Below are 26,372 nucleotides of genomic sequence, written 5' to 3' on the forward strand. Positions count from 1 at the left end.
TCCACCCCGCGAATCGACCCGACGAGGCGAACCAACATTCCTCTCGCGTGAGGCATCACCGCTCTCGTCTCTCCCATTTGTACCATCTGCATCTCGAGCGGTCACAAACCCACATTGGGATTGAGGACCCTGCTTTTGCTGCCAGGCACACGGGAACCACTGGCTGATCAACGACCGCGATCGGTGGGGGATTAGGCGCCGCACCCTTGCGACGTGGCAGTCCGTTGTGAATTGGGCATTCAGAAGGAAAAGCGACAGCAGGCTTTCTTGACTTGTCGAGGATTGGCTTGAGGAATAAGGGGGAAACGTTAAAAGGACGTGAGCGTCACGCCGAGCTTCAACGACGAGTTACGATTGATTGAGCTGGCACGACAAGGTTTCCAGAAAAAACACAAGGTTACACAGGCCGGGTTGATGCAACGCTTGGTCTGTATTTGAACTGGTTATTTCCCCAGCGGAGCTATCACGACACCAACTTTCCTTCAACACCAAAACTCGAGCGCTCGACAACCATCACCATGGTCGCCAAGTCAACAACGACCGGCTTCACCGGCTCGACTGGATGGACGGGCACCAGCTTCACGAGGTCTGCCCTGTCCTCCAGTCGACCGCCCACCAGCCATGTGCGGACCTACAACTGGCCCCCCATCCAGCTCAACTTTTGGATCTTCGTCATTCTGCTCGCCTCGACGTCCATCATTGGCGTCTTTTCCAGCTTTATCCAGATCCAGGAGCAGCTCCTCCTCCCGATTCCTTGGTACGCACATCTCCAGATCCACGTCGGAAACCGTAGCTAACTTTCGCAGGTACTTCCCCTACTTTATCACCGTCGGCTCCCTCACCGTCATCTTCATCATCGGTATCTTCTGGCTCATCGCTCAACGACGTCTACTCCCTGCGATCGTCATGATCGGCGCCTTCATGTTCTTTGTGCTATGGCTCGTCGGACTCGTCATTGTCGGAATACAACTGTTTGGACCTAATGGGTCGATCCAGAGCGTTTGCGACGTGCAGGTCTTCGGGCGCAACCCAACAGGGCAAAGCGAACGAACCATGGCCTGGCTGCAGCAGCGAAACATCTGTACGTGGACATTCTCGAGGTCAATCTGGACTGGACTAACAAACCGCAGGTCAATGTTGGCAGTTGGTTTTCGCCATGTCGCTGACAGGCACCGTCTTCTTCATCTGGGTCATGATCATGGCCTACCAGGTGTTTGTCAACTCATAGGGAGAGTACAGCACGCTAAAAGGACGTCGAGGGCGAGACCATTTTGGTTAACGATAACGATGCATGGCCTACGAGGCACGGAGTCAATGATTTGAATGAATACCAAAGTTTGAACGCACGCAAAGAAGCGCAGCATGGGAAGGAGTTTTATTGCGACCAAGAATAGGCCGCATTGGGATGATCTACAGTACTGAACTCATTTTGAGATAGATATTTTTGAGCACGTAAATGGTAATAGTCGAGAGAGAATACAATCTTCATTCACAAACAAACTCGGCATTGTCAATTCCCTCGACTTGGCTCCCTCCCGCACCCACACCTACCAGAAGCTATCTGACGCTAACAGCTTGCGAAGCTTCCAAGCACCTCGGCCTATGTCTTGTTCCTGTCTAGCTCGTCCTTGATGGAGCTCACAAACAGCATCCAGACCAGAACCCGCATTCAAGCAGCTTATCTTGAATGGCTGTATCACGGGTCAGTCACACGCTAGCTCAGCCCAGGCGGGCGCAGTTCAGCTCGGTAAGGGTATCAAGCCTTGCCCCACGGGATCTCTCAGTGTTTCGGAGAGATTCAGCAATTGGGTTCCAAACGACCTTGATTCCTCCATGCCAGCTACCTTGGTCAATGATGCTTCCCAGGCCGTATTCCCGAGATCTGGGCTTCAACCCGTCTTCTGGAGCTCTTCTACTGGCTTGGCCTTGAGTGATCGGCGTCGGCCGGATGCGGGATGATGATGAACTCGGCCGTCATGGGCACATGCGAACAAGTTGGTTCAGGGTCTAGAGTGACGTAGCGCGACAATCGTACCCCCCCTGCCCGCCTGAGTGAGGGGTTTGGATTCAGGTCTAACCATGAAGGCGATGACGAAAGAAGAGGGGTCGTGATAGCCTGGTTCGAGGCAGGAAATCGAGATGGATCTGCATGTCATTCCTCTTTCCGTTGATTGATCCCGAGGGGTTTCGGGCACGTTGGTCTGGGTATAAAAGGGACGGATGGTCTGGCTTGTGTTGAGTCTGTTCTGTAAACCATCGCAACTTGTCTCTTAACTTTGCACCACAAGCTTTTTTACCAACAACTCGCCATCATGGATTTCATCAAGGACGCCGTCTCTAATGTTAGCAAGGGCCAGAAGTCAGAGGGCCAGAAGGAAGAGAAGAAGGGCGAGAGCCAGGACTACCTCGACAAGGGTATGTCCAAGCAACCTCTTTACCAGAAGACGGGGGATTGTTAACAAGTTTTAGGTGTCGCCTTTGCCTCCTCCAAGGCCGGCTTCAACATTTCTCCCGACCAGCAGGAGAAGGCCACCGACTTCGCGCGAGGAGCTTATGAGAAGCAGACTGGGTGAGTGATAAATGTGGCTGGTGAGCTGGGCTGTGGCTGACAATCGATACAGCACCAAGGTTGATCCCAAGATCTCCCAGTAAGGAGACTACGATATGGATAATGTAATGGATGCTCAAAATGATATGAGCTTTAAATGAATTAATACGACATATTCCCAACCAAGTTCTCGTTGTTGCACCCGCTCCTTGTGATTCTATCATCTATGTGGCCAACAAGGTGTGACTAGGACTGTGGCTACCTCTATGAGCCATTGAGTTTCCTGCCAATTCCTACCCCGGCAGGGCTGTGATAGACGCGAGGAATCCTAGTCGTAAATCCAATCTGCGGAATTCCTCCGCTTGATGTTGATGTTATGTCGTAATTGTGTCTAGGCTTTCGCGCAAGCTAGTCGATACAAATATTGACTGATAAAGGGGGACCAGATCTACTGGAACTGCATAAAGCTCCTATCGGGAATGCCGAACTGAACACCTAGACCAGATCAACAGAAAGCGCCAATGAAACATTACAAACACAGCAGGCAAGGCATTGAACTCTCGCCGCTCAACTCATTTAACGAGACCCGTCCATGACAAAACACCACGAATCCCTTCAATAGGTGTCGCGGTTGTCCCCGGCAACCAGCTGGGCTTCTGGGCACCAGGCGCATGGGTGACGGCCCACTATCCTCCCCTCCCGCGCCGCTAACGCTACAGGCTCCAGGGCCACACTGGCCACTCGGCGGCGCCCAAGCCAGCGCTACGGGGTGCTCTGGAGGGGCCGCCCGGATCCTGTTCAACGGCCCAGGCGCCCGACGGCGCAAGCAGCCCAGCACAGCACAGAGCAACCAAGGTTTTGCCTCCAGTGAGAGAGCGACAGTGAGTGGTGACGCTCAGGCAAAACATCGAGAACCACCGCAGGAGTCAGCCGTTTCCTCCCTTTTCCTAGAAGTCAACGACCAACAAAAACCCACAGCTGCTGCAAGAGCCAGCTTGCCCTTCCAGCCCAGCCCAGGGCTTTTCGCCTAGACAATCACGTCGCTGCCGCAATGCATCATGGCCACCGATGAGCAAGACCATGGCCAAGGCCCCTCCGGCCAGCAGCCCTCGAGCCCTAGCAACAGCAACGGGTCGCGTCCTCAGACGGCCCATCGCGTCGATGACGAATATGATATCGCCGAGACATCTACCACGACAGCAGACACAGTCGCAGCTACTTCCCCGGCGCAGGCCTCGACAAACCCGACCACCGCGACCTTGGACCTGATGACTGATGCTACCAAGAGCAAATCCCCGACACCCACGAATCTCCAACCGAGAAGCGCCTCATCCTCAAGAGCAGCGATCCGCGACAACAATGCAATGCTGCGAGTCCCCGGGCATCTAGCCCCTGAAAGCAGCTACTTTGACCCCGTAACCGTCGATTTCACACGGGGCCCTGATGATTCCTTGACCGAGGAAGACGTCAGGCGCCACCTCGGAGACGTGGAGTCTAGCTTTTTGCCTGCCCTATCGCCTATTCCCACGGCATCGACGAACAACGAAGGCGGCGTTGATGACACGTACCAATTTGATTCGCCAACCAAGAAGCCAATCCCCCGACTGGGGCCAACGATACAGGAGCAGGACGAGCACGATGTGACCACCACGGCCACCAACACCTCTAGCTTCGAGAACTTCGACTCATCCCCTACCGCCGCCGCTGCCCGGAGGACCATCTCGCGAGCTGTTAGTATGGCTAGTCAGCCAGGAGATAACCAAGGCGCGGCCGACGAGAGCGAGGACCGCGATACAGAGCACGAGAGTTCCATAATATCCAGTTCAGGGGAACACGATACTCAAGGGCAGTCGCTTGCTGGCAGTACCCCTGGCCATTCCTTACGCAGCCGACGACCCAAGTACTTGCGCAGTCGCTTCGGAAGCCAACGATCATCGACATCTTCTTTCGTGACAAATCCCGAGTCACACGAAGGCAGCGACATGACTGTTGGCCTCGGCACTGATTATGCCCTCCAGTCTGGCGGCGCTGTTCCCGCCATGGGGATGACACGACACACGAGCAACCCCATCTTGAGGTCCATCAGCATAGGAAGCATAGGATCAGCTTTTGGCGCAGAAGATTATACTGACACGTCATTACCGCAACTGGAGCCGCTCCCCGAAGTCGATAGTCCCGAACGACCGCGACGCTCTGGTTTGCTCAGTACACCCAAGCCCTCTAAGGAAGGGTTCAACACTGCGCCAACAGACACAGTTATAGCAAGACATGTTAGGAACGTCCAGGTACCAGAGTCTCTGGCCAAGGAGTACAAGTTCAAGGGTGGACTAGAGACCCCCCGGAAACCCTCTTCGGTCACCATGGGTTCAGTCACCACGGCTCGGTCTGGAAGGAACTTGACCCTCAAAGAGCAGAGCAGCACTATCGAGAGACTGTCCAAGGAGAACTTTGATCTGAAGCTCAAAGTTATGTTCTTGAGCGATCGCCTGGACAAGCTATCAGAAGAGGGTATCAAGGAGATGATTTCCGAGAATGTTGAGCTCAAGACTGGTCTTGCGGTGCTACAGCGCGACAACAAGGTTCTGCGAAGAAGAGTCAAGGAGTTGGAGAAGCAGATTAAGGATGAGGGCGAACGACCAAGCACAGCACAGAGCGGTACATCTTCAACAGACCAAACGGCCCGAATGGGTGACGAGGAGGCTCAGGAGCGAGAGGAGGAACTAATCTTTTTGCGCGAGCGGGTCGAGGAGTATGCGACTGAAATCGAAAGACTTCGATCTGAGAGCCTTAACAAGGAATCAGAGAGACGAAAGTTTGCCGACATTGTGAGATCACTTGGCGAGAGGACAAGTGACAACTTGGGCAGACAGGAAGAAGCCGACGTTTGGAAGGACCTCCTTGAACAAGAGACAGCCCGGAGAGAGCAAGCCGACGACGAGAACAGAAGGTTGCGAGACGAGGTCTTTAAGTTGAAGCAGGACATGTCGGGCTTGACCGGCGGACAGGGTGGTCTGCACCATACGACCAACATCTACAACATCACCAAGAAGCCTCGAGACGCTAACATGGAACCGAGTCGACCTGTTTCGGGCCTGTCAGGTGAAATAGAGGGCTCCAACGGCAACTTCAGCGCGGCCACTACCCTCGTTGATGAGTTGCGCCGAGAGAGTGAGCAGCTGCGCCATGAGAATGCCGAGTTGCGACGAGAAGTTGGCGCCCAGACGTCAATGCTGACCTCGAGGAACCGCGAGAAAGAGCGCCTCTACCAAGAGATTGAGGACCTCAAGATGGCTCAGCGACGAGGTCGCCCCGCGCCCTCCACCATTGACAGTCTACTTGAGCGATCGGCTTCACAAGTTGGCGGTCCCGAAAGACCACAGTCGCGCGGCAGCATAAAGACACGGACGCAAATAGAGGAAGAAGCAGAGCGCGAAGAGATGGAAAACAAGATGGCCGAACTCCGTGACAAGATCAGCGAGGTCAAGCTGCAGAACCAGGAGCTGCAACGTGAGCTCGAGACTTGCATGGAGGACTTTGAAACAGCCATCGACGGTAAACGCCAGGCCGAGGAGGCAGCACTGGCTCTGCAAGAGGATCTCAACAATGCCATGAACGACTTGGTTGCTTTGCAGTCGGAGCGTGATGAGGCTCTGCGCGAGCAAAGTGACATGGAAAACGAATTCGAGTCGCTCCGAAAAGAAGCACAAGAGGAGATCGACGCTCTAGAGTCAGAGGCGGACCAGCATGCCGATGAGATGCAACGACTTCAAGCAGACCTTCAGGACCGCTCAGAGAATTTCGACGCCTTGCAGGAAGAGATGCGAAAGATGAGCGAGGCCCTCATTCGACTCGAAGACGACCAGGAGAGCAAGATGCGCCGGATCCAACAGCTTGAGCAGGAGTTGGATTCTTCCAATAAGGAGCTTGAGGAGCTGGAGCAGAAACTCATGGAAGCCAACGACAAGAACCAGAGACTGTCGGTGCAACAGGAGTCTTCTCAAGGAGAGATTGCCTTCCTTCGCGAAGAGCAAGAGGGTGACAAGATCCGCATCGGAGATCTCGAGGCGGCCCTGGCCAACGCCGAACAAAGCCTGCGCGAAGAAAAGGACCGGGTTAAGGAGCTGGAGAACCGCTTGCAGCAGGAGAGACACCAACGAGAGATCGTTGCGGACCAGGAGAAGGAGGAGGTGCAACAGTTCGTCAACGAGCTCAACAGGGAGGCGTCTGCTGCTAAGGATGAGGCACGACGCTTGCGTAAGAACTTGACGTCGAGAGAAGTGGAAGCTACCGAGTGGAAGGAGAGGCTGATGGAGCTCGAGAATAACTTGCGTGAGGCTCTGGGTGACCTCAACGGTACTCGTTCTTCCCTTCTCAAGGTATGTTCTACTCTAAGCATAGGGAGGTTCGCACTAATTCGGTGATAGTCTATTGCCAAGCTGCAACGCGAGCTCGAGAATACGATTCGCGACCTCGATGCAAGCAAGGCTGCATTGGTGGAGAAGGACCGCATCATCAAGATGCGCGATTCTCTACTCGAGTCGCATGCCCTTGAGAGTCGCAAGCTCGCCGAGCTGCTCGAAAAGGAGCGTGTTGCTCACAGAAACACCAAGTCTCAGTACGAGACGTTCCAGAAGACGCACCAGCATCTCACTCGTACCGCCAGTAGTCAGGATATCCGGATTGCGGAGCTCGAGTCGACACGGGGACAAGATCGCAGGCGGATCGCGATATTGGAGCAGACAGCTCGCGAGCAACTTCAAGAACGCAACGAACTGCTTCTTCTGCTCTGGCAGAAGCTCAGCAAGTTGTGCGGCAGGGAGTGGGCTAATGGCAACGCTCTTATCGATCGACAGGTGCTGCCATCGCTGGAGGTGGTTGCAAACCGTCTTCCCGGCTTCTCCAAGAACTTGCTGGCTGCGGTCAAAGCCATCGAGCTCATGGTCGGCTCATTCGAGTCGAGGATCAAGTCTGTGGAGCGAGATTTGTACCGCGAGTATCAGACTCTGGAGAACAACCTAGACGTCCGCACCAAGAAGCTGGATCGACTGGAGACGATGGTGAGGAACTCGGTCGCGTCTGGGTCATTGAGCCACGATGCGCGATACGCACGCCTAGAAGAGGCATACCGTCAACTCAAGGTCGAGAATACCACTCTCCGCACGGCCAACGATGTCCGAGCCCGGGCGGCGTACTCGTCCAGGGACGCTTCTGATTCGTTGATTCCAGTTCCAACCAGTGGCGGCGGCTCACCATCGCCATCAATACCTCGTGGACCGGGTGAACAGAATAGAGATCGGTCCAGTCGGTCCAGATCCAAAACGCGGACATCCACCATGACGAGATCATCCGCCGCAGCCCTTCCTGGCTCTTCGGCCGGCGGACTGGGTCTTAGAGACATGGCAGCCCTCACCGACGAGGCAGGCAACAACAATGACAACCGATGGCTATTCCGGCTGAGAGACATGGAGTACAAGCTCAAGATGGAGCGAGAAGGACGCAACCAGGACCGACACGCGGCGAGGCAGAGGCTGGGAGGACTGGAGCTGGAGAACCGAGACCTAAAAGAACGGATGAAGAGGGCGCTAGGGGAGATCGACTAATCAAGCATACGGCCAAAGACAGCATCAGGAGTTGGGGAGGGCTCATAGAGAAGACATACGGTGCTAGGGTGTTGATGTTTAGTTATCTTGTATAATACCAGTATCGTTAGGGACGGGCAGCTGCACTGCATTACTACGAGGGACTTGATGGTGTTGATGAGGAAGGGATCGACATATTTGACATATTCTGGGTATTTATTACAGCTTTTTAGTGATTGGCAATGCTTTTGTCTCTCCTTTGCCAGTGATACTACTTGAGCCATCCATCACAGCCACCAAGGCTGGCTAATGTCGGGACATTGTCCACCGACACGCACATTGCAGCACACCAAGCCCACTTCCGAGTCGTCAGCAAACTTGCTTTTGAGTGTCCCCATCAGAGTGTGGATTAACTTTCGGGTCTTTGCGAAAAAAGTGTGGTGGTATTTAGTTGATCCAGAGAGGAGTGCGGACTTCCGAAAGGGGTAGTCCCGCACTCCTTACGGAAGGATATAAGAATGGAAGGGATGTGTTGACGTTTGATGATGAGATGGTGGTCATCAGACACACAGCTCTTACTCCTCTTTTCTTGTCTGAAACAGTGGCCATCATGTTGAGAGCTTCTCTGGCTAAAACGCCCAAGGGCTTTTGCCGACGCATGACGACAGCAGCGGCGCAAAAGTCAACAAAGAAAGAAGGCGACATTTCAGACGCCTTCACATCCCTCTCAGGCGCAAAGAGAGAGCCCCTCCCCGATCGATTCCGCGAACTAAAGTGCGATCTTGTACGTGGTCGGGAAAAAGAGATAGTGGCAAGCTGGGACAGACTCCTGCGACAGCTGAAAAGAGAAAACGAAATCATCGCAAAGAAGGGTCCTTCTGTTATTCCTCAGGTTGAGTTTTCGGACTTTGAGAAGGATGTTGATGTGTTGAAGGAGGAGATTAGGAAGAGGGGTGCTGTTGTTATCAAGGGTGTTATTCCTGAGGCTGAGGCGAGGGCTTACAAGGATGAGATTGAGGAGTATGTCAAGAAGAATCCCTCGACGAGAGGTGAGTATTTATCTACGCTTGTAGATTTATATGCTGACGGTTTGTAGCTTTTCCGGCTCATGATCCTCAGGTTTATGAGTTGTATTGGTCTGCTCCTCAGCTCAAGGCCCGCACTCACCCCAACTTTCTTCGGGTTCAACACCATCTGATGTCCTTTTTATGGCACTCATCATCCCCTGATACGCCCATCTTTTTGGATCAGCCGTTTTCATACGCTGATCGTCTGCGCATTCGACAGCCCGGTGATGCCTCGTTTGCTCTAGGTCCTCACATCGATGGCGGCAGTGTTGAACGATGGGAGAAGGAAGGTTATGGCCGCGGAGGCGTATATGACCGTATCCTGGAAGGCAAATGGGAAGAATACGATCCTTGGGACGCAAGCGGACGAGTGGAAGCCGTCAATAACCTCTACGATGGTCTCGGACCCTGCTCCATGTTCAGGATGTGGCAGGGCTGGATGAGCATGAGCCACACCAAGCCAGCTGAAGGTACTCTTCTAGTGAACCCCCTCATGAAGCTGTCGACGGCATACGTGCTTCTGCGACCATTCTTCCAGAACAAGAGAGGTCGTGCGTCAGCAAACTACCTCGATGAGGAGAACTGGGAGTTTATGGGTGTTGACGGCATGACGAGTGAGCTTCAAGGAGCTACGCCGGGGACGGGTCAGGAGTGCACAGATGAGTTGCATCCGCATCTGGATCTGGAGAGGACCATGGTGCATGTTCCAGAGATTCGGCCTGGAGATTTTGTAGGATGGCACTGCGACAGTAAGTTCCCTTTTCCTCGTTTTCGTCATGGTACTAACACGATCAGCCATCCACTCAGTCGACAAAGTCCACGCCGGAAAAACAGACTCAAGCGTCCTCTACATCCCCGTCTGCCCTGTAACCCAGCAAAACGCAGAGTACCTCGTCCGCCAGCGCGAGGCCTTCCGGCGGGGCACCCCAGGACCTGACTTCCCCGGAGGAGCGGGCGAGTCGGGGCACGTGGACCGGCCCACGGAGGAGATGCTTCGGGGGTGGGCGGACGGTGTGGGGAGGAGAGCGATGGGGCTGGAGAGGTTGGTTATCGACGAGGGGGCGAGGCCGGGAGCTAGGGAGGCTGTGGAGGCGTCGAATGCGGCTCTGGGGTTTTGAGGTGTTGGTGATGCTTGAACTGTACACGTATTGATGTCTGAAGAGGAGGGTTTCCTGGCTGTACACACTTGATGTGGCCTGAATTGTACACGTATCGTTGATTCCAAACTGACCAGGTTTGATGACCACATGTATTTTCATTATTGCTGTTACCTGACAGTGAGCATATTTGTTTGTAAGCACACTGATACATCATGTTTGTCCTTTCATGCACTGCCAATATAAGGCTTACTCGTATTTGTAAGCTGCAAAGTGAGATGAAGCCTCAAAACATTGGAATTCGGACAGATTATCGTCCGGCTTCATGTAGGTACCCCACTTGCAATGTTAATGCTGAACCAGGCTGAGGATGGGAATGGTGTGAGTTGGTGATCAGTAAACAATGTTTCTGGTCTGGAAGTCGTCTAGCCTGGCAAGGATCAGCCCTATCCGTGATCTCCAAGAAAAAACTCACGATGTTTTGCTTCCCCCTCCTTCGGGTGTCGGTCCCGATGGGCCGCCCACTCCACCTGGGACAGGCGACGGCGTTTCAGCCAGAGATCCACGGAGAAAAGTACATTAGTAATACAGGTTGAGGAATCATCTGGAGTTACGTAGTAACACGGGAAGGGCATTAGTAAAGCGCATGAGCGGTGAAGCGAGGAGTGGAAGATCCAGAGTATGTGGGGGGACGTCAAGGTGCTTGGAGGAATAGACAGATATATATATTCAAGAGATTCGCCTCTCGGAGACTTGATCAAACCCGACACTCATCACGCAATCCTCTTACACACACACACCATACACACACATACTCTCTTATCAAACCAATCAGTCACCATGAGCTACGCACTCTACGACTCGGCCATCCTCCTGGCCAAGGACGCCCTCAACTCCCTCTCTGCCATCCTCAAGAAGGCCGAAGCCCACCCCAACGCCGCCAGCTTCCCCCAGGCCAAGCTCGCCGAGGACATGCTCCCCCTGAGCTTCCAAGTCCACTGCGTCTCCGACGTTGCCCAAAAGATTGTCGCCCGCACAACAGGCGTCGAGCCCTTGTCTCTCAACCGGGAGAATTTCGACACATTCGAGGCTTTCCACGCCCGCATCGCCCAGGTGCTCGAGATTGTGGAGAAGGCTGATAGAGAGGCTGTTAACAAGCGGGAGGGAGAGATTGTCACGCTTGGTCTTGGACCTGGAAAGTCGGCGCAGCTGGCTAGCAGGGATTATGTCAACGGATACGGACTGCCCAACTTGTTTTTCCACTTGACTACTGCGTATGCTATTCTGCGCAAGGAGGGTGTTCCCCTGGGAAAGCAGGACTACCAGACTGCTTTCCTGGGCAAGTATATTCAGGCTTAAGTGGAGGATAAAAGTGGTGGTGAAGGTATTGAGGGGGAATAAAAGCAAGATTCTTTACCCAATTGTGTTGTCTATTGTGAAGTTGTTGAAGTTGTGTGAATGTGGTTCTGTGCTTGGCATTGGTCTAATAGTGGTTTATAACATGAATTGAAGTGTCAATGTTTATCCATGTGAGCATCACTGGGTATTATTCCTGTGAGCTTAAGCCTACATAGTTGTGTGTTTACATATCCATCAAGGATTCCAGGGTCGTCCACTCCACCAAGAGACAGCTGTCGCGGTTGAGGGTTCGTAGAATTCAACCGATTTCATTTTCCAACCGACACGAATAACCAAAAGACCTGTTAACACATACTGTCAAATAATTACGAAAAGGGAATCTTCAAGCTAAGGTTATTGATGACCTATATAAACGGATAGAAGCACAAACTCACTACCAAAATGAGGTGCATCTCAAGTCCAGGGTAGCTAACTTTGAGTTTGTCTTTGTCATCCTCCAATCGCCACCCCGCCAAACATCAATTACACTCGCATCCGTAAGCTTCAGCCTCCAACCTCAACCTCAAACATCGCATATCACCATAATGTCCGTCTACTGGTGGGCGCTCCGTCTAATCCAGTCCTTCGAGGTACCCCCCATTTCCAATCTCTCCAATGCTATAGCTGACAATTCCTAGGACCATATCGTCGCATCGGTACGAATCGCAACCCGACCCTCCGAAAACCAATGCTAACGACATTCAGATCCTTCGACGTCCAGGCTTCCACCGCGCAGTGGGAAAGATTCACAAGACGATAAACGAGAAGCAATACGGTCGAAACCCCCATGAGCCACTAGCACCCGGTGAAGCGACAGGTTGCGCTCCCCTAATTACCCCGAGGAAGTTGTCATGATAGGGCTAACAGACGGATATAGCGGATCCAAACTCGAGCGATCGACATCAGAGGTTCGCGAAGCATTTCATCGACGAGTTGAAGAATCAGTTTCGGGGGAAGCCGACAGAGTTGCCGAGCGAACGACCAAAAAAGTGAACCACCACGGCTACTTTTTGCTTTCTTTTTTTTAACGATGATATGATACCCAATTATACTCTACTCTCGGAATGCGATGGAGAAAGGCTTGCTTGAATTGTCGATGGTCGACAATGGGAAGAGAAGGGTTAAAGGTGGATGGATAAACACTGCGAATGGGCAGATGGGCAAAGGTTGATATGGCGTTGGTAACAAAAACGGACTCTTTACTGTCAAGACACGAATTGAAACTGGCCAACAATGCCTAAATCCTACTCTACAAGCGTTGAAAGCACCTACAACCCTCCCGTGGCAATACTTACAACTCCATCAATCACATCCGCGATAAGCTCATCGTCGTCTTCATCACCGCCTGACCCCCCCTTCCCAACCCTCATCATGGCAACCTGCCCAGTAGCAGCATGTTTACACTGCTTCTTGGTCTTCCCCCAACACTTCTGACAAAGATCTTTGTCCCAGCATTTATTGCAGTGCCATACCATCTTGCCCTTTTTAATGTCCTTCCAGCATCCGCTGCAGCCCATTGACGAGCGTTTACGCTGCGGGAGGTCTTCGCCTGCTGCGAGGAGGACTTGTGTTGCTGTGGGAGGACGGTGGCACGTTGGGCAGAAGTAGTCGATGGTGTGTTGTGTTGCGGAGCGGTAGACTGTGTCTGAGGGTGCGAGGCCTTTGCCACAGGTTTTGCAGCGGATCGCGACAAGGATTTCGATGGTTTGGAGACCTTGGGGTTGGCTCGGCTGGACGTATGAGGGCTGTTGGACTGGGGGGAGTGGCTGGTAGGGCGCAGCTGGAGGATAGTTGTAAGCCGGAGCTGCAGGAGGAGGCTGATATTGCTGCAACGGCATAGGAGCTTGTCCATTCCACGGCCTAGGTGGTTGTGGAGGTGAAACTCTTCCAGTCTGCAACTCGATCCTCCACATGGCCTGCACAAACTCTTCCCTGTCAAACTGTCCATTCCGGTCTCGATCAGCTTCATCCCAGATACCTGCGAGATCAGCCCTGGATAGCCCGCTCGTCATAAACACTCCCGCTGCTTCCATTCCGTTGAGGTAGGGTTTGCCACGAGCTTCGTTGGCAAAGATAGTTTCGTAGCGTTGTCTTGCTGCTGGAGGAATGTCCTGACGAGCAGAACCCAATGCTGCTTGGGGATAGGTGACTTGTTGTGGTGCGCCGTTCCATGGTCTATTGTTTGGAGGCGCAGTGTAAGAAATGGTATGTCGATGGTTTGAACGATCATTAGCCGACGGGGGAGAAAGTCCAGAAAAAGAACTCGGCCGATGTTGAGGCTGAGACGGTGGAATCGAGCTCGAAACAGACAATCTGTTGCTGAATGGTCCGTGAATGAATGAGTTGAGCACATCATCAGACGGTGACTGCTTCTCCATGGCCATGATCACCAACTGATCAGGAAGTTTAGTAGCCAACATCTGATACAAATGCTTCGACCGTGTTCCTGAAACCGCTTCGAGGAAATACTGATCAGGGTTGCAAGGGCAGAGAACAGTATTCCTCCCCAACACAAACCCAGCATTCTTCAACTCCCCATTCGTCAAAGCCTGCAAACTCGTCTGCAGCGACTGCGACAACATAGTAGATAACAATTCTCGATTAGTCCGGACAATGACAGCTTCTTGAGCTCCAAAGAAAACATCGCGGATTGGCGAATACTGCCGTGTCTGGCAGCTCAGGTCGAGATATTGCAAGACGAGACGGTGAAAGGTGTTGTTGAAGCCGCTTGAGTGAGATACCTGGACTGTTCCGTCGTTGAAACGGATGAACCAGCCGCCTAGAGGGGAAAAGGCGATGTGTTCGACTGATGTTGCAGGTTGAGCTGCTGCGAGTAAATCTTGGCGATTTGATAGAACTATGCGTGTAAGTCTAGTCAAGGTACTCTAGGGGCTGTACTCACGTTCGCCTCCCTTGGTCATGATGGCAAACGTCCCATCAGATGCCGTAGACACCCATGATATCAAGGTGCCGACCTTGTTAGCATGGCCACATGCATTCCCCAGACGATCCCATATCTGCTGAAGAGGATCAGGAAGATTCTTACTATAAACCGTTAGCCATCATCATCCATCAACAGATACTTCCACTCACGCCACGGAAAAGTAATCATTCCCGACAGCCCAAGAATCCTCACTAGTTCCCAAGTAAACAAACATTCTGAATCCGGCAAGATAAAAACCAATGCATCTACTCCAACGCCAAGGGCACCATCACGAATTATAAGTCTCCCACCCACAATCGCAATCGCCAGCCCGTAACCGCTAAGATTCCTCAATTGGGCAAAATCCAACCATCAATCAAATCTTCATGTCGGATTAATTGAGGCGCGGGTAAATCCATGTCCCGCTGAATCGTCGCAAGGCGTCTTTGGTGGATGTTCATTTCCCAAATAGGCAAAATCTTGGGAGGTCGAGGCGCAGTCCATGAAGCGTGATTTGCTAGGCGACGATCCGCCGGTGCTGGGGGTCAGCACCACGCGATTATTCCTCCGTCTCAGGCGTATTTTGCATTGCAAAACGAACTACGAGGGGACCAGTAGATCAATGGCACGTAAGACAGGCTGTTGAAACGCTCGTGGCTGCTGGAAATGAGGTCACGATGCTGGGACCACTTGAGAGAATAGACTGAAATAAACAAACTGACGAATAGTAATGACCGGCCTCGTCACCGAGACCCAGCTCCTACTCGTCAAAGGTGGTACTTGGTTCCGCCAAAAACAGGTGCCATCTGGCCCGGCATTTCCTTCTCAATGAGTCCCTTGAACCTCCATCCCGTGCAGTGACCTGGCATAAGTACCGTGGGCTTGAGCGCCTTGAGGTCCTCGATACTCTTCTTCATCTTTTCTGGGGTGGCGTCTGCCAGATGGTAGCCACCGACAACCGCGTGAATGGGGCTGTTGTCAAGCTCTTTGGCGTGCCTGGCAACATTGATAAGACCGGCGTGGCTGCAGCCGGTGAAGACGACAAGTCCCTTGTCTATGGCTTGTTAGCATTGCCGTTTCAAATGCAACATGATGCATACCTTTGATCTTGCACATGACAAACCGTTCATCCATGATGAGTTCGTCCTTTTCCCACGTGTTGGTCTCAGGCTCATAGCGGATACCACCCCGGACTCCAAGCTCATAGTCCGTCTGTCGAGGAATTTCGCTCGAGATCAAAAACATGTCGTCCAGCACCGTCTGCGGCTGAGTATTGGACTCGACTTTGCCGCCTGCGTTCTCAAGTTCCTCCAGAGTAGGGTCTGCTTCAAGCGACAAGATGTGCGGACCCCCACCGTTGCCTCGGTGGGCGGGACGATTGGGAGGGACGACAACCGTGACTCTTTCGCCATCCGCTTTCCCTTCGTTAACGAGTTTGATGGCAGAGACCATGCCGCCAGAATGATCGCGATGCCAATGAGACAGAGTCATAACTTCAACCTTGCTCATGTCGAGTCGAAGTCGCTTGGCATTTCTCTCAAAAATATCGCCCTCTGGTCCACTGTCGAACAGCAAGCTGTGGCTTTTCCCATCCTTGGTAACAGTCTAGAAAGTCAGCTATGAGCTGAGATACTTCACTTGATATTCTCACAATGAGCAGCGAAAGGCCAAGTGCGCCACAACAGAGGTTCCTCATCGGAAACTCCGCCTTTGCACCGCCTCTAGCCGCTGGATCTGGAAGCACATCGACAGGCGCGCCACGGAACGACTGAGTGTGCTTGACGTGGGAATTCGGACTGGGTGAGATGTAGTCGATCTCATCGTTGACCAGAACGACGATTTCGATATTGTCGACTTCGACCAAAGAAGGGTACGCCATTGTGGTATCTGACAGTAAGATAAATGAAGATGGAGAAGTTGATACAGTTTTAGAGGCCATGTAAGCCTCTTTATACACATGTTCGCTGTCCGCGGACGCGGAGCGCCAATGCTGACGGTCTCACCTCTATTGAGTGTCAACCTGCGCTTGTGGTTCGACTCACAACCTGACCCTCATGAAAATGGATCGCTTTTGCGAGGTGCGGAAAGGGCGGAATTCCGTTCGTCCATCTGCCGTGCTCGGTCGCCGAGGTGGCTTTGTATCATGGCCTCATGTAACTTATGTTCCCGAAATGTTGCCGACTGGGTCTGAATGTGGACAAAACGCATAGGCCTTCAATATGGCGTCGCAAAAATGTCTCGAATGCGCAATATTTGCGGCCAGAGTGTGATATGGGTTAATGATATATCTGTCATGTGTGGATCGTAGAGGCACTGATCAGGTAGCATACTGTCCCCAATCTCCCCAGTTGAATGGAAGAGCAATGTCCAGGTTGGCTTCGAGCGCATCTTCGACAGCGTTGAGGTTGAAATTGGGATCGATATGTCCAAAAACATCCTGCCCCGAGATGGCATCTATGAGTGAAAAGTCGACCGGCTGCTCGACGCTCGGCACAGAGTTGATCATGGTCGGATTAGCCACCGGGACCGTGGATTCAGGTTGTCTTGGGACAGAGTTTGGCTGTGAGTTCGAAGACGGAGCTGAGCTTGGTGTTTCTCCTGGAGGAGGTGGTGGTGTCGAGTCCTTGGTGAGAGTTGTCGCGGCACGCTCCATCTCTTTCAGTACTCTCTCGCCAAGACCAGCGACGACATTAGCGCTCCAGAAGTAGTCACCAAACTTTCTCAACATTTCACAGTTTCGCCGGAAAGAATGCATTGCTCGAGCTCGAAACATTGGTAGGCGGCTATGTCTCATCTTGCGATACTCGACACTGAGTGCTAGACAAACAGCATAGGGAACGAATGGCATAGGACTGAGATGATCACGTAACACGGCATATGCGATCCGCTCAGCTGCGAGGGAGCGGCGGGCATTAGCTGATGGCGGAGGAAGAGTTGAAGCTGCTGTGAGAGTGCCTGGTCGAGGGAGTCGACACGATAGGATGATAACCGCGTGGTAGAAAGTCTCGATGGTGGCTGTACACGTTAGCATATACGCAGCCAGAGAAGAAGTCATACTAACCAATCAATGAACCCGGAACTTTGAGAGCGTCGGCATTCACAATCATGGCCTCGAGCACAGGAAGATCAATGTAGGCGACCTTGTCAAGACCAGACGCCTCAGCACTTGGTCCTGGGCGGTAGAGCTCAATGACCTGGTCGAGCCACTGCACCACAGATAGGAGGAGTCGAAAGCATGGTGGGCGCTTCTTAATACATCCATCGAGATTCGCACCAATATCTCGTTCATGCATCAGGCATGGTCTTCCGTAAGCCGCAGCGTTGATCCTGTCGACAGCCCAGACGGCGCAAAACAACGTCTCGAGCTCCTCGCAGTTTGGCGCGTCGTATCTAAGCAGGTGTAGGCCGAGGGTTTGGATATGGTGGATGGCTCGCCCGCCAAGTTGTGCTGGGAGATCAGCTTCCTCAGAGCTGCTTGGTTGCGTATAGAGGGATAGTATGACGAGAGCCCTGATGTGAAGGACACGGTCGGTGATGATGCTGGTTTCAAGAATAGCCCGCACTGCCGAAGAGATGGACTGCAAAAAGTCTTGGCACGTCAAAATCTCATCACCCCGATTCTTGAGTCGAAGATAGCGAGACACGGAGGGATCGGTGGAGGCTGCCAGACAGACCAGTTGTCGTAGAACGATGGTAGTGGGCTCATCAGAGGGGCCCTCCAATGCCATCTCCGGGATGATGGGAAAGATGGGATGAATCTTCTGGAGAAACAACCGTTTCAATTTGCGATACTCCTTCTCCGGAGGGAGACATGACAGACAGTGCTCTCGGACAAAGGGAAGCAAGAACTGGTCCATGATCGGTGGAGGTCGTGACGTGATGAACTGAGATGCCTGGCCTGGTCCGCCGACCGTGGACGAAAGCCAGATACCGACATCGCCCTTTTGCGAAGTCTCACGGACTGATGCTGAACCTGTCGCCTCCACAAACATGCCCTCTGGGTTCAGATCACCAACGAATCGCGAAGATGACTGAGGCTTTGGCGTCATGCTGGCTGACTCTCGCCTTGAAGGCGTCGCGACGGGCCCTGCTGAGTCGCCATACTGAAACGAGGCTCTGTTGTTGTTGCTGGTACCATTTTGCTCGGGTAGAGCACTAGAGTGAGTCTGCGTTGATCCTGTCAAGGCCAACGGAACGGATCTATAAGGTGATCAGCATGGAGAGACATATCAAGTGTCAAGGCCCACTCACGATGACCGGGATGGAGATGTCTCGTCCTGATCCTCTGGTCCGGCGACAGCCGTCGCAGCCACAGGAGAATCGTCGCGTGAATCCTCAGCGTGAATGCATCGCCTCTACATAAAAAAACAGTCAGACATGCTATCGAGTCATCAGGGCGTCACAAGCTGACCTTTTTTCGTCGACACGCGGCACAGGCGTGCTGGACCTGCTTGCGCTTGACGGGGAGCCCCCCGCGGTTGGGATCCGAGGCCACAAACTTGACCTGCTTCGACGATGGCTGGGGCATCGCAGGTGTTCACCATGGGAGACTTTCTGAGGCTGGTGCGATGAGCCTCACTTGGTGGTGGTCGCAAGGGTCAGTTGCAGATGGTGGAGTGGAGATGTTTGGCGAAACGGTGAGTGATGAGTCGTGGAATTTCCCAAGGTGAAGGCGGGACGGAGACCCTCGTCGGTGAGGGAAGCTTGGTGCAAGTGGCTTAGTCATCTCGGTGAGGGTTTATTTGAAGTGGTCCAACATGCCGCAGTTACCGGACAGCCGAGGAACCGAAGTAGAGAGTGTTTGATCATGCGACTGAGATGCATATCGTATCACGGAGCCGATTAATTTTATGATAAGCATGTGCAGAGGTCAACATCATGACTGCGGGTTTGGATGTTTGGATTGCTTCATTTGAGGTCTCCACTGAGTAGGTGCCTGCTGAGAGCTCCGCTGGAACTGCCTAGAGATCGCTAAAGAACCCCTGGCTGCTCATGGTTTTGTGGACCTGGATTTTATTGACTTGAGTTCTTGGCCGTGAATGTTTTGATTGCCGAGAGTATGACGTTGCATGCTGTGCTCGGTTCTGTAGGTGCTATTTTGGGGGAGTGAGATGAAAATCAGCTTCATCATGAGCATCACAAAGCTCTCTGCAGCCCAAGATGAAGCAAAACGATAAGCAACAGTATCAACAACATCATGACACCACCTCCACCATCCCTCCCGGTTGCCCCTTCAATATCCCGTCTACAAACGCAGTGGGACCCTAACACAACAAACAGCACAACACGATCCCCCGGCCGTGAATCCGACCCGTCCCCTCAACGCGACCTTCGCACCAAAAACAACAATCCAAATTCACGCTCCCTTCTCGTGCGACCTTCTGCCCCACTACACCGTCCATTCCCACTGGGAGGCTCGAGCTTCAAGGGCGGCCGTTTTGAGAGACCCTTGAACTCGCAGATTCGGTTGGCTGTGGTGAATCGCGGGGTGGTGGGGCCGGCCGTCTCCCGGACGGACGCTAGCCGTGATTGGCAACAACATAAACATTGGGCCGAGGGGTCGGGTCTGCCTGGAGGTCAAGCAAGACACGCTGTGTTTACGTTGGTTGTTGTGAATGTTTGTTTAAATACAATATCCTGCTGGTCCTTTGTTGCCAGGCTCATCTGCCTTCTTTGTGGACCAACTGTTATCCTCTTTGTTGCAGGCGGCCTGTATCCATTCTGGTGGGCTTTAATTGTCTACCACATCCTAGTCAGCTATGGAAGACCTCAATCTCCCGATTGCCGTGAGGCGCCCACGGCGCAGCAGCATCAAGCCTGAGCCAATGGCCGATGTACCCTCCTCTCCAAGAACCTCTGCCAAAACCCCTCGGAGGAGCAGCAAGAGGCGGGTCCGCTTCTCGGATCCGGGACTCTCAGCATCCAGCGGATTGACCCCAATGGTCGGCCGTGTATCTGTTTCTACACCAAAACGTCGTCGTCACTCTTCTGCACCCGTGCAAAGTACACCTAGCAGACTTGAGCCAAAGAATCCTGGCCTTCCTCAGAGCGGAGAGGTGACTTTTCTGTCTCTCCGCCAAGTCCTCGATGGCCGTGTTCAACGCCGCATCCGCCGCAATGGCTTGAGTGAAGAGATGAACACAATACAACAAGAGAAGCGACGAAGAGCAAAGGAGTCCAAGGCCGAGATCGAAAAGCTCAAGAACGAGCTCAAGGCCCGGGACCGAGAGATCTACGAGCTGCAGAATGCCACCATCGTCCTCGACACCGACCGGATATGGGATCTGGAGAAGCAGATCCAGGATCTTCAAAGCGAGCTGAAGAAGCGATCTAGCAACGCGAACCAGAGCCGCGGGTACAATTGGACCCTCGCGGCGAGGGATCAGTTCCCCGGAGATTGTATGGACATGGCGCTCGACGATGAGGACTTTGGTGAGGAGACGATGGCCCAGTTTGTCTGCAGCACTCCGCAGAGGGCGAGAGATTCGGCAAGAGATTCATTCATGACGCCCCCCGCGACAAGTCCTACGATTCCTGGATCACCGCTTTTCCCAACACTGCCGGCTTTGAACACCAACATTGGCGTTCAAGCTGGCGTTCAAGCAACATTGCCTGATCCCAACCAGGAACGACTCGAAGGAGAGATATCCACTCTGCAACTTGAGGTCGCCAAGTTGACAGAGACTCTCAATTCATATAAAGCGCTTGGTGGCCGACTCAGCGAGAAGCTCTCCGAATTCACGCCTTCCACAGAAGGTGACAGCACATCACCCGCCATTGAAGGTCTTGAAGCCCAGATTGAGATGATGCTCCAGACCATGTCCGACAGGGCATGCGCCTTGACCCAGCTCACATCCTCAATCACCAAACTCGGATTCTCTGGCGATGACGCCAGCGACATGATGACGTCCCTCGCATCAGGTTTCCGAGCTGCTCGTCTAGAGTTGGAGTATCTCACCCCGGGAGAGATCACACTACCACTCTCATCCCACGGCGCAGAGGTTCTAGACCTCCTCCTCACCCGTCTCCGCGAAATGGCCAAGAAAGCCAAGGAAGACGAAGACGCCATCGACGAGTACCACGAGATCGAGTCGTCGCTGCGAAAACAGCTCGACGCACGGGTCACCGTTATGGACGGCCTCAAGGCAGAGATGGGCAAGGCGGAAAAGCTCATGAGCGACAAGATTGCGCGGATACGCGAGCTCGAGGTCGCCAACCAGAGGCTCAAGGGTGCCGTGGATGGGTACATCCGGGATATCTCTGAGCTTGAGGATCTTGTGCAGCGAATGGAGCGAGAGGCTCACGATGCTGAGGAGGAGCATAGTGTCCAGCTTGAGGTGAAGCGCAAGGTCCTGACTAAGAAGGAGGACAACATCGCTGAGCTGGAGGCCAAGCTGACAGACGCCCTGCAGCGGTCTGCGGATCTGCAGAAGCAAATGGTCGAGCTCCAAGAGTCCAAGATGAAGGATATTTCGGAGCTGAACAGGAGACACGGCGCTGCCCTTGCAGCTGGCGATGCAAACGTGATGAAGTACCGCGGGGAGATTGACAAGGTCAATGAAGCCCTGCGCACAGCACACGCAACCATCTGCAGCCTCCGCGTCGAAAACGGCACCCTAAAGACGCAAATGGAACAAGACCGAGAAAAAGCCAGCGCGGTAATCGACTCGATGAAGGAGGAGCTGCAACGGGTCGTCCAGATGAGCCAAGAGTTCCTCAAGACACCCAGCAAGACGCAGGCGGAGACCACACAGGGTTCAGCCAGTTCGTCGAGGACGGCTGTGAGCCGGGGCTCGTACTTTCCTGGTGGTTTGGCTCGAAGGACGAGTAAGAAGAAGATGAGTAGGGGACAGGATAGCGGGATGGGGCTTTTGGATGAGGATGAGGAGTTGTTGTTTTAAGACACGACATGGGCATTTTGGCATGGATGGGGCGTTTGGGGACTTTCATTCAACATTAGCTTTTTCTTTGTACCATGATATTAATGTCATTAATTCTGAAGTAACTGGGTATATTTACCTAAGATCGGTACTTCATGAAGAGTAAAACCTCCATCCAGCCTTGTAATCTGGCGCCAGATCCAGTCCAAGTAGTAAGGCCCGTAGTAGCTCGATAGGCATCGTATTCGCCCTCAAGACGCAATCGTGAAACTCCTTCTCGCTGTACTTTCTCGCGCTCAACACCTCTTTCCTCAATTTCATCATCTGCATCGCCCCGATCATGTATCCCACCTGATACAGAGGCGAATAGTCCCCGTTAAAGGACCGCCTCACCTCAGCTTCAGCGTTTGACGGCTCATGACCCACCCAATCGACCAAAAGATCGATACATTCTTGAGGCGTCATCTCGCCGAGGTGAAACTTGAGAGAGAAGATTATACGGGCACAGCGATGCATGCGCCAGAATAATGTGCCGATGCGGTCCTCGGGTGAGATGAAGAAATTGCCCATCTCCCAAAACACCATCTCCCAGTACATGGCCCAGCCCTCAACAAAGAAGGAGGTCGTAAACATCTGTCGGTGACTATGATGTCTTTCACCCATGAATAACTGCAGCCTATGTCCGGGTATGAGTTCGTGAAAAGCCGTGGCACGAGAAAAGTGTTTGTTGTTTCCTCTCATGACCATCTTCTTAAGCTCATGGGACATGTCAGCCGTCGGGGAAGCGACGAGTATCGAAGGACCACCAAGAAAGAATGGGGATTCCTTTTGACGATCTGGAGACATCATAAACATTCGATATGTCTCGTCGGCGATTTCAGGCACGGTAACGAGGTCATGTTCTCGAACGAAAGATGTGCCTTCGCGAGCGAGTTGTAGAACGAGTTGGGTTTGTTCGCCAGGAGGAACAGACTTTGTTTTGACGTGTTCGAGGGCCTTCTTCCAGTCATCACCAAACCCGATTTCTTTTGATGCTTGCTTCATTTGCGCTTCGCACCATCTGTACTGCTCTTTGGCGATATCGATAAGTTCCTCGGGTGTATATGGAATCATCTCGGCTTCCAATTCCACAAGCAGTCCGTCCCTGCCGATCGGTTCCCCAAAGATCTCATCATGGCCATCGTGCCGTACTCCGACGAGTCTGCTCTGTATCACAGACTGATAGTGCTGCAAGGCGGTATTCGCTTCTCGCCAGGGTGTGGTGGCCCACCAGTCAAACATGGGATCGTACGTAGTGTAGAAGCTCAGAAACTCGTGCAGATGTTTTCGCAATTCGGCCACAATTTGAACAGTTTTGTGCGCAATCTGCTTGCTGACTTTTATTTTGCCCTCCTCCACTTGGTGTTGGACATTTGATGTTTCAACTGTCACTTTGTTCAGTAACTCAGCAGCCTTTTCTGCCTCCATCGGCTTGATGTCTTGTCTCGACTCGCATAATGATACGATGATCGACGCGAAAGGTAACAAAGGCATTGCTGCTTCTTGTGCTGTTTGGTCCAGATTGAGCTGTCGCTGTCCTCGCTTGAGGTAGTTTCGCAGGAGGAGAAAGTCGACTCTACCTTGTTGGCCAAGATCTTGGAAGGGCACCTGGAAGAGATCGTCCAATTCATTCTTATAGAATTGGCCCAGTCGTTTGTGACGCCTTTCAGATATCTTGATGTTGTAGTAATTGCGAAGATCTCTCAGGTCAGATCGCACTCGTCTCACGCGATCAGCCATAGATTCCACATCCTCCTTCATCTTTGTCCTTGTTGCTAGATTGACCCAAGTACCGTCCATTTCCGACGAAGAAGTCGACGCATCGCGCTGTGGCATGTTGAATTGCCGTCACGATCCTACAGCAATTGAGATCGCTCAAGAGAAACAAGAGGAGAAGTTCAGCTAAGGGAATGTCTAGTTTATGAGGGCACATGGACATTTTCCCAAATGCGCCATGCCAGACATGGGACTTACCGCGATCATCAGCTACCGCATTGAGCCAGGGACAAGGGAGGTGAGCCATGTGGCTGCCATTGACGAATGGGTGAGCTGGAAAGCAGCCATCATGAGCCACGAGTTCCTTGTTGAACCCGAGAACCCTTGCTCAAAGGCCAGTGAGTTGAGGCTCATACGAGTATGTACATGCGGATAATATGCAGTATGTTTGTGTTTGTGTTTGAACACATGTGAGGTCACACGAGCATGGAGCTCCCTTGACGAATTTCCTCCACTATGACGTGCGACAAGCAGATTGATGCTTTGAGAACAGTTCTCGTTGAGCTTCAGCCACGTCCGATTCAAAGCGGACAATCACGATAGCTCCAAGCTTATCACAGCTTCTCTTTCAGCTGTAGTATAAACCACACCTATCAACTCAATTGTCCGGCAAGGCCTTCCCGTTTGACTCATTAAAAAATCTCATTCGGCCCCCTGACTCCGACTCGATAGCCGATGAATCCCGCCCTAGACATCTCCACCTCGTCTCGGCCAGCCAATCTGAAGCCGAACCTGCATTCTCTAGATCCGATGGCGCAAGCCGGATCAGCACCGACGCCAGCTTTCGGAATTATCTCCCACGCCCGAGTTCGGCATCAAATCTAACGCTCAAAGACCGGGGGGTGTCGCTCATTAAGGGTCCTCTTCTCCCTCCGACTTCTTACAATGCTATACACTCAGTAACATTTAATCGTTATGGCGACGCCCCTGCTCCGTGCCGCTCTCCGGAGGCATTTCGTGTCAGGCCGATTCCCCCGGATCCAGCGCCGACTCCAGTCGTCGCCGTCCAAGCCGCCCTCCGGGGCCAAGTCTGAAGAGTCCATCCCCGTGCCCAGCACCGTTGCGCCTCTGCCTCTATGGCAGCGTCTCGGTCCTCTGACGGCTGCGGCGCAGGGATATGCTAGGTCGCAGACAAAGAGGCCGCTCACGACGCAGGTCATCACGGCTGTTGTCATCTACATTGCTGCCGATTTGAGCGCTCAGTACGTCAGCGGGAATGAGTATGATGGTGCTAGGACAGCGAGGAATGCCGTCATTGGTGCTGTTGCTGCGATACCCAACTACAAATGGTATGCCTCACGTCTTGCTTGTGTTGATACTGTACTGACAATGCCCAGGTTCATCTTTCTCTCACACAACTTTAATTACTCATCGCGCATCCTCTCAATCGCCACAAAGGTCGCAGTGAGCCAAGTATGCTTTACACCAATTTTCAATACCTTCTTCTTCGGCTCTCAGGCCATCCTCTCGGGCGAGAACCTCGAGGGTACCGTCGAGCGCGTCAAGGACACGGTCCCCACCAGCATCGTCAACTCGTGCAAGCTATGGCCCGTCGTGACGGCTTTTAGTTTCACCTTCCTCCCGCTGGATTACCGGCCTCTGTTTCACGGTGTCGTTGCTGTGGGTTGGCAGACGTATTTGAGCTTCTTGAACAGGCAGGCTGAGCTCAAGGAGGCCCTTCGACATGAGGCAGTAGGTCATGTGGATGAGAAGCAGGGAGTTGCCTACGCTGTTCCACAAGCAGCCTAAAACTTCTCTACATTTTCCTTTGTTATTTCGGGCACAGCATGATAGACATAGACTTTTGTTTGACACGGGAGAGGGCGTTACGGTTAATGGATATCGTTATTTGCTACCTACATAAGAACTATAAAAACCCAACATGATATCTCAATTCATACTCCCGCTTAATAATGCCATCTTTTAATTCCATGCCGTCAAAACGTAAAATGGAAGCTACTCAGTCTCTATTTCTACCACTGAATGGGCTAGCTTCTGTAGAAAGGGGATAGTCGGCGACAGGTGGCTGACAGAGCGATCGTGAGAAACACTCCAGCCAAGCACG

At 52.8% G+C, this 26,372-nt stretch overlaps 12 protein-coding genes across 12 annotated transcripts; 8 read left to right on the forward strand and 4 right to left on the reverse strand.

Annotated features, from left to right (window-relative positions):
- Positions 1-518: 518 nt before the first annotated feature.
- NCS54_00641200 (Hypothetical protein) lies at positions 519-1,228 on the forward strand (the record flags this gene model as incomplete). Its single annotated transcript, XM_053151872.1, has 3 exons — positions 519-757; positions 807-1,081; positions 1,131-1,228. 3 exons carry the CDS (start codon positions 519-521, stop codon positions 1,226-1,228), a joined length of 612 nt encoding a protein of 203 aa, XP_053007847.1.
- Positions 1,229-2,312: 1,084 nt separating this feature from the next.
- On the forward strand, positions 2,313-2,652 carry NCS54_00641300 (Hypothetical protein; the record flags this gene model as incomplete). The annotated part of the gene is made up of 3 exons (XM_053151873.1): positions 2,313-2,415; positions 2,470-2,569; positions 2,622-2,652. The coding sequence occupies 3 exons, from the start codon at positions 2,313-2,315 to the stop codon at positions 2,650-2,652; spliced, it is 234 nt and encodes a 77-aa protein (XP_053007848.1).
- A 954-nt stretch (positions 2,653-3,606) lies between these two features.
- Positions 3,607-8,148, forward strand: NCS54_00641400 (Hypothetical protein; the record flags this gene model as incomplete). Its single annotated transcript, XM_053151874.1, has 2 exons — positions 3,607-6,924; positions 6,973-8,148. The coding sequence occupies 2 exons, from the start codon at positions 3,607-3,609 to the stop codon at positions 8,146-8,148; spliced, it is 4,494 nt and encodes a 1,497-aa protein (XP_053007849.1).
- A 529-nt stretch (positions 8,149-8,677) lies between these two features.
- On the forward strand, positions 8,678-10,312 carry NCS54_00641500 (Hypothetical protein; the record flags this gene model as incomplete). The annotated part of the gene is made up of 3 exons (XM_053151875.1): positions 8,678-9,176; positions 9,224-9,943; positions 9,990-10,312. The coding sequence occupies 3 exons, from the start codon at positions 8,678-8,680 to the stop codon at positions 10,310-10,312; spliced, it is 1,542 nt and encodes a 513-aa protein (XP_053007850.1).
- Positions 10,313-11,131: 819 nt separating this feature from the next.
- NCS54_00641600 (Hypothetical protein) lies at positions 11,132-11,650 on the forward strand (the record flags this gene model as incomplete). The annotated part of the gene is made up of 1 exon (XM_053151876.1): positions 11,132-11,650. One exon carries the CDS (start codon positions 11,132-11,134, stop codon positions 11,648-11,650), a length of 519 nt encoding a protein of 172 aa, XP_053007851.1.
- A 584-nt stretch (positions 11,651-12,234) lies between these two features.
- Positions 12,235-12,682, forward strand: NCS54_00641700 (Hypothetical protein; the record flags this gene model as incomplete). The annotated part of the gene is made up of 4 exons (XM_053151877.1): positions 12,235-12,279; positions 12,328-12,345; positions 12,395-12,506; positions 12,567-12,682. 4 exons carry the CDS (start codon positions 12,235-12,237, stop codon positions 12,680-12,682), a joined length of 291 nt encoding a protein of 96 aa, XP_053007852.1.
- Positions 12,683-12,957: 275 nt separating this feature from the next.
- NCS54_00641800 (Hypothetical protein) lies at positions 12,958-14,847 on the reverse strand (the record flags this gene model as incomplete). Its single annotated transcript, XM_053151878.1, has 3 exons — positions 12,958-14,546; positions 14,592-14,734; positions 14,783-14,847. The coding sequence occupies 3 exons, from the start codon at positions 14,845-14,847 to the stop codon at positions 12,958-12,960; spliced, it is 1,797 nt and encodes a 598-aa protein (XP_053007853.1).
- Positions 14,848-15,379: 532 nt separating this feature from the next.
- NCS54_00641900 (Hypothetical protein) lies at positions 15,380-16,491 on the reverse strand (the record flags this gene model as incomplete). The annotated part of the gene is made up of 3 exons (XM_053151879.1): positions 15,380-15,666; positions 15,713-16,217; positions 16,264-16,491. 3 exons carry the CDS (start codon positions 16,489-16,491, stop codon positions 15,380-15,382), a joined length of 1,020 nt encoding a protein of 339 aa, XP_053007854.1.
- Positions 16,492-16,929: 438 nt separating this feature from the next.
- Positions 16,930-19,140, reverse strand: NCS54_00642000 (Fungal-trans domain-containing protein; the record flags this gene model as incomplete). The annotated part of the gene is made up of 4 exons (XM_053151880.1): positions 16,930-17,627; positions 17,674-18,812; positions 18,864-18,967; positions 19,024-19,140. The coding sequence occupies 4 exons, from the start codon at positions 19,138-19,140 to the stop codon at positions 16,930-16,932; spliced, it is 2,058 nt and encodes a 685-aa protein (XP_053007855.1).
- A 1,231-nt stretch (positions 19,141-20,371) lies between these two features.
- Positions 20,372-22,513, forward strand: NCS54_00642100 (Hypothetical protein; the record flags this gene model as incomplete). Its single annotated transcript, XM_053151881.1, has 1 exon — positions 20,372-22,513. The coding sequence occupies one exon, from the start codon at positions 20,372-20,374 to the stop codon at positions 22,511-22,513; it is 2,142 nt and encodes a 713-aa protein (XP_053007856.1).
- A 132-nt stretch (positions 22,514-22,645) lies between these two features.
- Positions 22,646-24,367, reverse strand: NCS54_00642200 (Hypothetical protein; the record flags this gene model as incomplete). Its single annotated transcript, XM_053151882.1, has 1 exon — positions 22,646-24,367. The coding sequence occupies one exon, from the start codon at positions 24,365-24,367 to the stop codon at positions 22,646-22,648; it is 1,722 nt and encodes a 573-aa protein (XP_053007857.1).
- Positions 24,368-25,222: 855 nt separating this feature from the next.
- Positions 25,223-26,056, forward strand: NCS54_00642300 (Hypothetical protein; the record flags this gene model as incomplete). Its single annotated transcript, XM_053151883.1, has 2 exons — positions 25,223-25,596; positions 25,645-26,056. The coding sequence occupies 2 exons, from the start codon at positions 25,223-25,225 to the stop codon at positions 26,054-26,056; spliced, it is 786 nt and encodes a 261-aa protein (XP_053007858.1).
- Positions 26,057-26,372: the final 316 nt, after the last annotated feature.

This window comes from Fusarium falciforme, chromosome 5 (genome assembly GCF_026873545.1).
Source record: "Fusarium falciforme chromosome 5, complete sequence".
NCBI lineage: Eukaryota > Fungi > Ascomycota > Sordariomycetes > Hypocreales > Nectriaceae > Fusarium > Fusarium falciforme.